This window comes from Elephantulus edwardii, unplaced genomic scaffold (genome assembly GCF_000299155.1).
Source record: "Elephantulus edwardii isolate Elephantulus edwardi_28Jun2011 unplaced genomic scaffold, EleEdw1.0 scaffold00148, whole genome shotgun sequence".
Lineage (NCBI taxonomy): Eukaryota > Metazoa > Chordata > Mammalia > Macroscelidea > Macroscelididae > Elephantulus > Elephantulus edwardii.
The window spans coordinates 6,219,685-6,229,493 of record NW_006399898.1 but is presented as its reverse complement, the minus strand read 5'-3'; the positions used below and the strand labels follow the sequence as shown (position 1 = coordinate 6,229,493).

Here is a 9,809-nt window from a genome sequence, read left to right as displayed (position 1 = left end):
ATGGGTGTGCATATATCTGCTTGGATGTCAGTTATGGTCTCTTTGGGGTATATTCCCAGTAGTGGAATTGCTGGGTCAAATGGTATCTCTATTTCCAACTTTTTGAGAAAGCGCCATACAGCCTTCCACAGTGGTTGCACCATTTACACTCCCACCAACAGTGAATAAGGGTTCCAGTTTTTCCACAACCTCACCAGCATTTGTTGCTTTTTGTTCTGTTAAATTTTGCTATTCTTACTGGGGTGAGATGATATCTCATAGTTGTTTTGATTTGCATCTCTCTTAGAGCTAGGGATTTTGAACATTTTAAAGAGAAGAGCGGATTGGAGGGGGACAGGGGGTGGGCAAGGAGAATAGTGCAACAATGAATGGAAATCCTAAATCTCCATAAACTTTTATTAATTTTTTAAAAAGTAAAAAAAAATTGAATATACCATGGACAGCCAGGAGATAATCAGGTTTATACTAGAGGATGAAAGCAGGCTGCTTCTAGGAGGCAAGGATTCTGAGGCTTCATCTGACAAACTTTGGGCATGTTATGTGGGACCAGTCCGTTGGAGAGGGACAGTGCAAGAGTGTAATGAGTGACTCAGTGACTGGGGTTCTTAGGCTCGATGTGTCAGAGACAGTAAAGTTGGCTCCGAATAGAGCAGAGTTCAGGGCTATTGTACACAGGGTTGCTATGAGTCCAAAGCAATTCAATGGCATCTTAAAAACAATTTCATGAAGGGAGGGGTCTCCTCAGGGCTATGGCTTGCATGATGTGTATGTTCATGTTCGGACAAAAAAAAACCCCAAAACAAAAAAAACACACAGACCCTTAAGGGTTGATCAAGCACCTCTGGCTGTCCATCTTGTAGACAGACTCCACCTGGACTTGACCCGCCCCCGCCTTCCCAATGACATGCCCTTGGGCAGCCTCTGAGCCCTCACCCACCCTGTCTGTTGATGGTTGGAGCTCATTCCCCTTCCCAGCAGCCTGTCAGCCAGTTTCTTGCAGTAAACCTCCCCCTCTCCGTGTCTCTCATGTATTTTACTGATTTTGCTTCTCTTCAGAACCCAGTGTAAGACAATGCTGTTGCACACTTTAGTCAATGTAACTTTTATATGAACCAAGAAACGGGCAAGTCCCATGTCTCGTTTTATCCTGGAACCAATGACGAGGTCCTCTCTGCACACGCTGCTTATAAATCCCTCTGCGTGGAACCGTCTCTGTGGGCATCAAGTCATCATGTGCTCGCCCCGATGCCCCCACCTCACGTCCATGATAGTCTGTGCCCTTCAGGTCCTCCAGCCGGGGACCCTGTTCCCACCCCCTGCCATCTGCTGCCCATCCCGTTTTAGCAACCAGCCCTTTTGGAAAAGGTTGCGTGGAGAACAGATTTGCTCTGTGATCTTTCACCCAGATCAAACCAGAGTACCTGTCAGGGTCCAGCACCCAGGGTCCCTGGTGGCCCAGGTGGGTGCTTGGTTCTGAGTGGTGTTCTGATCCCACCCATGGTGCTTCAGGCGAGGACTGGTAGTCTGGTCCCATGGACCAGGGCTGGCTGGTGTCCCCCTGCAAGCGAGCTCTCCAGTTCCCTTCACAAGGGCCTCCTGGTGGACCTCAAGGCTGTTTGTGCATTTGCTGCAACCTGTGCAGGGTCTACGACTGCACCTGTGAGCACCGTGAAGTTCAGTGGCGCAGGTTTATTGAAGTGGAAAGAGCTTGACCACAGGACATGGACATCTGACCAGATCACCTTCAGAGAGGTCCGTCCATGTGGACGCTCAGTGAGAAAGGCCACTCCCCACCTGCTGTGAACTTTACCAGTCAGAGTGGACGACAGCCTCCCCCTGGACAAGTCTTGGATGCGTTGTCCTTACTGGAGGTGGTGTCTCTACCAAGTTTACATTTTGTCACGTATGAGAGGCTTTTGTTGGATGTTCAGATGTGGGGTGTGGTGAGCGTGTCTGCGCCACCTGACGCTGGCCGGGGTCCCCTCTCCCTGGTTTGCCGTGTGGTGGTCTGCTGGTCACTCATTTCAGTGTGATCTTGTAACATCTCATGTGATCAATTTGTCCCCGTTTTGTTCTGTGCCCCCTACAGGGCTGGTTTCTGTCGTCGCGTGTTGTCTGGGTACAATTTTTGTGCCAAGTTCTGTTACTGTCATTTAAGGGGTCTCCTGTCTGATCCTAGGTGAGGCTGTCAAGCATCCCTTCTCCACGTGGCTGCCTGGGACCTCAGACTAGCGGGGTTGGGCATGTTTTCACATTTCTAAGGACCATCAGCTTTTTTTTGGTATAAGGAACTTTGTTCCAAGATGATCCGCATCTGTCATTTGGGTGAAGGGTAGTTTTGCAGAGGTTCTGCGTGGTCACACCGGTCAGCGTCCCTACCCACACTCTCAGCCTGGTCCTTTTGATAGTCGCCCTTCTCACGGAGAGAGCTCAGTTCACTGTAATTTCAGGGCTGGGCTTTGCCTTCTTCATTCTCTTTTCAGTTCTCCAAAAGTCCCCAATACCATTTCTGTATTTATTAATCTGTCAACAACAAACACTGCATTTTTCTGATTCTCCCCAAAATGAAAGCTGGCCTGTCCCGTCTCTACGGTGACCCCACACAGGGATACTTAATGGCTCTTAAGTGATACCTCGTCTACTTTCAGAAATTCTAAGAATCCCAAAGATTTCTTTTTGAGCCAGGAATGCGAGGTACGTTTGACCAGCTGCCCTGCAGAATTTATTAGACTCAAGGAACCATCCAAGCATCTTTTTCTGAAAAGCAGGGCCCCTTCCCCTTCACTCTGTCTGATGAGCCCTGGGCCCCCAGGATGGTCACCTGTCCATCCCTGGTCCTCCATGTGCTGACAGAGGGCGCTGGACACCTGAGCCAGGCGAGAACTGTGTAGGTATCACACCTTCCCACCACGCTCTCCTACTCAAGGAGTGACATGCAGGAGCTTCTGGTGCTGTCGTCGCAGGGGGTCACTGTGCGGGGGGTGGGGGGACACGGACACCTTGGGGAGCTGTCGCTGCTAAGATCACATTGCAACAGAGTAAGAATCAAGAGCGTATCATAGAATAAGTTTATTTACCTGAAACCATGGCTGTGACGCTCAGCACAGCACAGAAAGGAACAGCTGGTCTCTATTAACAGTCTAAAGTCAAACATGCGTTGTGATAAATTGACGTTCAGCATTTTATTAAGATAAATGCGTCACAATATTCGTATTGCACCAACATCTGTCTACTGCTTCTGACTTCATTAAATAAGTTACATTTAATACAGTGCATTAGCGGTTTGCACACTCGGAAGAACTACCATGATGCACTGAGGCCTGCCGCTCAGTGCTGTAGTGTTTCCATGAGTTTAGGAAGAGGCGGACTGTACAGAGGCCGACTGGGAACTGGCGTGGGTCAGTGACACTGCGTGAGAGGAGCTGGCCGCGTACACCTGCAGCATGCATTACAGCTCAGTGTGGACAATGGACATTTGGAGAAGTGAGGGGACTTGGCTGATGGCTTCTGAGTTCTTGGGTGAGGCCTCCGAAAGCTCAGTCTTCTTGAAGAGGCTCTCTGGTTGGTTAAGCTAAATTGTACGTTTGTAATTATGGTTTTGATTGAAAAGCTAACCCCTGCCCACCCCCGTAGGGAATACACGTTTCCTCCACAGAGCACACAGGAGCCTGGGAAATGCATCTACTTCCCAGCGTCCCTCATGCGCGGTCGGTGGATGTGTTGCTAAGAACACACATGCACGCAACTCAACACCCTTATGTCTGCACAATGCTCTAGGAAGTGGTTACTCCAGTATTGCTGAAAAGGAAAGAGAGAGGAGGTCAGCTGTAGGGACGCAGGAGGAAACGCAGAGCAACTGTTCACTTACGACTACGGCTAACACGGCAGAGGGAGGGGCTGCTCGGCCGGCCGGGAAGGCCAAGGCTGCGCTTCTGACAGGCCGGCCGAGAAGCCGCTCCGTGAGCCCACAGGCAGGCGTGGAGAGGCGGCAGGCAGGAGGAAGGGGGTTAGTGGGGCAGCCAGTGATGACGGGAGGGCGGGAGTCATCGGGCCGAGCCTGTCTCGGTCCCGTCCCCGGGCCAGCCTGCCAGCCTTTGGTCTGCAGTGAGGCTAAAGGACAGAATGCAGCTCATGGGAAATGCAGGCGCCCAAAGCGTCAGTGAAGGAGCATCTGCCCACAGGGGCCATGACCACTGTGAGGGACACAGCAGCAGCCGCTCGTGAGCGAAGCTGGCCAGGCCTCTCACAGGAAGGACAGAGCAGTCCAGCGAGGCACCAGGGGAGAAAGGGGCCCTTCTGGAATCTTTGTTGCCGGAGAAGCCTGAGGTGGGAGGACCTATGACCCCAGTGCAGGCCTGGGACAGTGGTGCTGACACGTGCCAGGAACGGGTCAGGTCCATCTAGGGACCCCTCAGAGCCTCGTGGCCTGGACACCTCGGGGTGGGTGACTGGTACTGGGGGCCCGACGACTAGCACAGAAACCCCTGATGCTAACAAGGATCAAAGGACCTGCCTGTCTCGCTGGGCCCTCATGGAGGCCCTGGAGCTACGTCACCGTCCCCCACCCCGTGAGGTGTCAGGAGGGCCCCATGGGAGCACAGCTGAGGGACAGGACTTAGGGTATCTCCCAGAGACAGTCACTGGCAGGCCGAAAAGCATTGGGCTTCTGGGGAAGAAAATACTCACTTTAGTCGAATGGTGGAAGGCATTGGAGAGAAACACCACAGTTAGCACTGTTAGTGACCACACGCTAAGACTGACCTCGTACATGCGCAAACATGGACCAGTCAGGATGATGCCAGTCCACGGGAAATAAAAATAGTTCTATACAATATGTTCATCTGGTCATGTGCTATTTACAGATTGTACAAAACACGCACGCGCGGGGACACGCACACTGCCCTCGTTCTCTGCAGCAGGCGGGCAAGCCAGGGACCCTCCTACCGCCCCAGCCTGGCTACGCGCTGAGGGCCGGCGGGCCGGACACCGCCATCGGCTGTGGAAAAGCTCAGCCACTTGACTTACAAATAAGACAGTTATTTTTGTATTCTCTGTCCACTTAAAATGTTTTATTTTCTTTTTAAACTAGATTGTGATGTGCCAATGAAATAGGCAATGTTGGCAAAAAAAAAAGTCTATTTTCTGTTTACAATAAAATACATTAGACATTTAAATAAATAACCTTAAAAACCTTGTGAGGGGACATGAAGCAGTTGGACAGTGTTTTCTGCACAGGCGAGAGCAGGCATACCTCTTGTTAGACTGATGTAAACGGAACCATGGAGACCCGGGAGGGGTGGGGGGTGGGTGAGGGCGGTGAGGGGGCGCAAACCAAAAATACTGACTGAGGTAGCAGGACTCTGCTCAGTGCAGAAAAGTTGGCTTATGACTAAAATTAGACTGTGACATCAAATGAAATCCAGATGATCATGCAAAGACACAACACATGCTACTGAGTTGGAGAAAACACCACACACATTCCTCCCCGAAAATCTGCCAATTAATTGCTGACATTAATCTGCTGGCTCAGCTGTTTTTATACAAGGATGAGTATTAAACAGAACACTGTACATGCTTTCTTCATCTACAAAAAAATATTTGCATAAAATAGTGTTAGTTCTCTGTACATGTCAATGGACACTTTCATTATGTATCAAAAAGGAAAGTCTTGCCCCACTGGAGTCGGGGAAAAGCAAAACAAAATGTAGACTATGAAACCTCCGTCACCAGCCAGTATGTTCATGTGAAAATTCAGCAGAAATAGACAGTTGCTTTAAATGATAAAAAAAAATTGATTAAGTTAAACATCTTCTGTTGGCCAAGCTGTCAGTCAAGACCAGAACATGTCGGTGAAGTTAGTGTCTGTGCTATAGACCCAGACCACCAGGGGCACCACGAGCACCACGAAGGGCCACGAGACGCCCGCGGTGCAGGCCGAGAGTGAGCCCGGCCGGGCCGGCTGCACACACTCTTTACCGGGCTCCAGGTAGTTGCGGGCCACGAACTTGAGCGTCTCGTCCAGGAGGATGACGGGCAGGGACATCTTCAGCACCATCAGCCACTGGGTCAGGTTGAGCGGCGTGATCTGGAAGATGAGCTGCGGGGCGGGGTGGGGGGCGTCAGACGCCTGCCTGTGCCCGGGTCCCCCCGGCCTCCCGGGTCCCCCCGGCCCCCAGCACGTACCGGCAGGGGCTCAACGTAGAGGATGAGGAAGTGCAGGGACATGGACAGGCAGATGGAGCCCACGAGCCAGATGTTCTCCCAGGGGGGCATCCGGAGCAGCGACTGGTTCTCAGACAGGCTGTGGACGAGAGCGGCTGTGAGGCCCTGACCCCGGGGAAGGGCCCCTTCTCCCCTGTGGGGACTGCACATGTAGGCCAGTCCTGCCCCAGCTGCCACGGTCGGCGCTCTTCTCCGTCACCCTGGGCACTCGGCCCATTTAGGAATTTGCTATTTTGGTCACTGGCTTAATTGGATGATGGGGTGTGGCCCCTGGGGGCCCCATCCTGACGCTCCGGCAGCAAGGACCGCGTTCTGTGTCTCGCTCACCTGTTGAGGGCATTACACATCTCTATGGTGACAAGGACAGACAGCGCCATTGTCATTGGGTATGGGGACTCGAAGATCGCACAGTCCACGCCCTCAAAGTCCGGGTTGTCGTCTTTGCACTGCAGGAAGTGGCTCTGCAACAAACACAGCCCAGGTCAGGCGCGGCCCCGGAGTCTGCCCCGTGCCGGGGAAGCCCCGCCTGTGCAGGCCAATCTGGGTGGCTTGCCGAATCCCCGGCCAGACGGCACGGAGCTACGTACCAGCTGGTAGAAGGAGACGCGAGGCCCGCCGTCAGCAGCGATAAACCACCAGGCAGCGGCACCCACGGTGGCAGCACCCACATAACCTGGGGGCAGAACGTCACAGCGTCACCACCAATATACCGAGGGGGAAGCCCATGTAGCGGGAGTGGCTGTGCCCAAAGGACCTGACCACGGGGCTATCTACAGAGGCAGGATGGCATTTTTGTAAAACCTCTGAAGAACCATACTCACAGCCAATCGCCAGGTAGCGGAAGAAGAGCCACCCGCTGATCAGTGGCTCCTTGGGGTTCCGAGGTGGCTTGTTCATGATGTCCAGGTCCGGAGGGTTGAAGCCCAGGGCCGTGGCGGGCAGGCCATCGGTCACCAGGTTGACCCAGAGTAGCTGGACAGGGATAAGCGCCTCAGGGAACCCCAGGGCTGCGGTCAGGAAGATGCTGTTCAGGGAGAGAGAGGTGGTGAGCGTGGCCCGGCCCAGCCACAGCACGACGCCCGTCCACGCTCCTGTCCTGACCCCAGGAGACCCACCAGACGACCTCCCCGACGTTGGAGGAGATAAGGTAGCGGATGAACTGCTTCATGTTGTTGTAGATGGCCCGGCCCTCCTCCACTGCAGCCACGATGGTGGAGAAGTTGTCGTCGGCCAGCACCATCTCGGAGGCCGTCTTGGCCACGGCGGTGCCAGAGCCCATGGCGATGCCGATCTCGGACTTCTTGAGCGCAGGTGCATCGTTCACCCCATCCCCCGTCTGCAAGAGAGCAGGGATGTAGTGGCCACAGGACTCGGAGGGCAGCCGCATGCCTCCCTTGGGAACCCTGTGTCTAGCTTAACATTCTGGAAGTCGTGAATGAAAGCATGCCATCGCCAAGTGCACCTCTGATGGAGCTGCCCCCACGGCGATGTCCCCCCCACCCCGGGCCCGTGCAGCAGGGCTCACCATGGCCGTGATCTCGTCGAAGGACTGCAGGAACTCCACGATCTTGGACTTATGGGAGGGTTCCACGCGGGCGAAGCAGCGGGCTGTAAGGCACGCGTCCCTCTGCGCCGGGGGGCTGAGCTCGTCGAACTCGCGGCCCGTGAAGGCCTTGGACGTCACGTCTTCATCCGGAGCGAAGATGCCGATGCGGCGGCAGATGGCCACGGCCGTCCCCTTGTTGTCCCCGGTGATCATGATGACGCGGATGCCCGCCTGCCTGCACAGCTTCACTGAGGAGGCCACTTCGATCCTCGGGGGGTCCAGCATGCCCACGCAGCCGACAAAGGTCAGGTTGGTCTGAGTGGAAGAGAAGGCCCTTACTTTTTTTACAGAAAATCTGTATAACTAGCTAGAAATGAAAAGCTAACTATTAGACATTTTCTCTTTAGTAATTTGTTATTGAGAACACAGCAGAACACACCCATGGCGGGTTGAACTCCTGTGGTGGCCACCTCGCCAACAGTGCCTGTCGCTGGAAGGCGTGAGGGCGATGCCTGGGGACACTCACCTCATACTTGATGAAGTTGGCCGAGTCCTCCAGGTTCATCTCCTCTCTCCTCAGTGGGCTGTCGTGCGTGGCCAGAGCCAGGCAGCGCAGGGTGTCGCTGCCACTGCCCCACTCTCGAATGACAGACATGATCTTCTGCTTGACGCCGGGGGTCATGGGGACCTTGGTGCTTCCGACCCGGATGTGGCTGCAGCGGTCAATGACGCCTTCGGGAGCCCCCTGTGAAGGGGTGAGGAGGCGTTAGCTGGCTGGGGTGGGCCGGGTGGCAGGGTGTCCATTCTAGAATGGGACTTGCCTTCACAAACATCTTGCTCATGGAGGTCCGGCTGGGCTTGTTTGGCGTACAGTAAACGGACATGGACTTTCGATCTCGTGAAAACTCCAGGGTAAATTCTTTCTTCATCAGTTGTTTAATGACCTGTTATAAAAAAGTCAAGGGATGGCAAGCTTTTGAAAAATGTCGTCTCACTTAACACTTGTCCTGGCCAGCTCCTCACCGGCAAGGAGGGTACACAGCAGGGAGCGGCCACCACGGCTCTTCCTGTGAGACGCGTGTGCTGTACACACGACACTTGGGCAGAACTCAGGAAAGTGTCCTGTCCTCCCGGACAACAGGAGGGGCCACGCTACCTGCTGCAGGGTCTCTACACTGGCATGTGGCCTTGGTCCATCTGCCCCTTTTCCATCTGTGCAGCGGTGGGGGACAGAGGGCCAGGGGGGAGGCTAAATGCACACTCGGGGTCCAGGTGCGCCGGTCACAGGGACCTCCTCCTGGGCCCCCCCCCAGGGCAGCACTATGCCCTGTCAGTTCAAGGCCGAGCGAGTGACAGGCTCAGAGAGCTGGACATCTGGGTCACACGGATGGAATGGTGAGTGCCTTTAGATCTTTTCCATAACTGTGGAGAGAGAGGACCTCAGAGCATCACAGGCCCCTGTCCAAGGAGGCAGGAAGACCCCAGAGGGGCAGGTGAATGAAAACGACATCCCACGTGGAGGACAGTGGTGCTGGGCTTGGCTTCTGCCTGAGGAGGACAGGCCTCTCGCCGCTCCTCCACTCCACCTGCACAGGTGACACGGAGCAGCCACCTGGTCTTGTTTTCACACGTGTGTGCAAACATGCTCACAAGCACAGACAATGTCTAACAGCAGGTCCCCATGACCAGAAGCGTGCTGGATGGATCTCTGGTCCATTTCTAGGCTGGGCTGCCTCCACAAAGGACCAGGTTTAACCCCTACTGCCTCTTCTGGTGGGCTGACCAGAGGGCGATCAGGACGTGGAGAGCACAGAAAACAGCCAAGCCGTGGTCACCTCGTCGATGGGTGGAGTATGGCCATCAGCCTGGGTTTCTGCCCAGCAGTTTGCACAGGGAGTGGCCCTAGTGACCAGCATCACAGCCGCTTCCCGCTGCTCTGAAGAGGAGGGTGGTAAGTGCATGCCCTTCCAGGTCCAGAGTGACAGGATCCTGGCTCTTGGTCAGAGAAGCTGGGCCTCCAGGTGGCCATGCAGGGCTCAGT

At 54.5% G+C, this 9,809-nt stretch overlaps 1 protein-coding gene across 2 annotated transcripts in view; it reads right to left on the bottom strand.

Annotated features, from left to right (window-relative positions):
• Window positions 1-5,688: 5,688 nt before the first annotated feature.
• The window catches only part of ATP2A2 (ATPase, Ca++ transporting, cardiac muscle, slow twitch 2), a 33,315-nt gene continuing 29,194 nt past the window's right edge, over window positions 5,689-9,809 (bottom strand). The window contains exons 8-16 of one of the 2 annotated variants that reach the window (XM_006894658.1): window positions 8,590-8,712; window positions 8,295-8,513; window positions 7,748-8,083; window positions 7,338-7,558; window positions 7,044-7,246; window positions 6,810-6,895; window positions 6,550-6,683; window positions 6,184-6,301; window positions 5,689-6,097 (exon numbers count right to left, since the gene is read on the bottom strand). In XM_006894658.1, the coding sequence (XP_006894720.1) occupies window positions 5,831-6,097; window positions 6,184-6,301; window positions 6,550-6,683; window positions 6,810-6,895; window positions 7,044-7,246; window positions 7,338-7,558; window positions 7,748-8,083; window positions 8,295-8,513; window positions 8,590-8,712 (1,707 nt within the window). In that variant the 3' untranslated portion in view covers window positions 5,689-5,830. The remainder of the gene's footprint in view (window positions 6,098-6,183; window positions 6,302-6,549; window positions 6,684-6,809; window positions 6,896-7,043; window positions 7,247-7,337; window positions 7,559-7,747; window positions 8,084-8,294; window positions 8,514-8,589; window positions 8,713-9,809) is intronic. The other variant, XM_006894659.1, reaches the window with a different exon arrangement.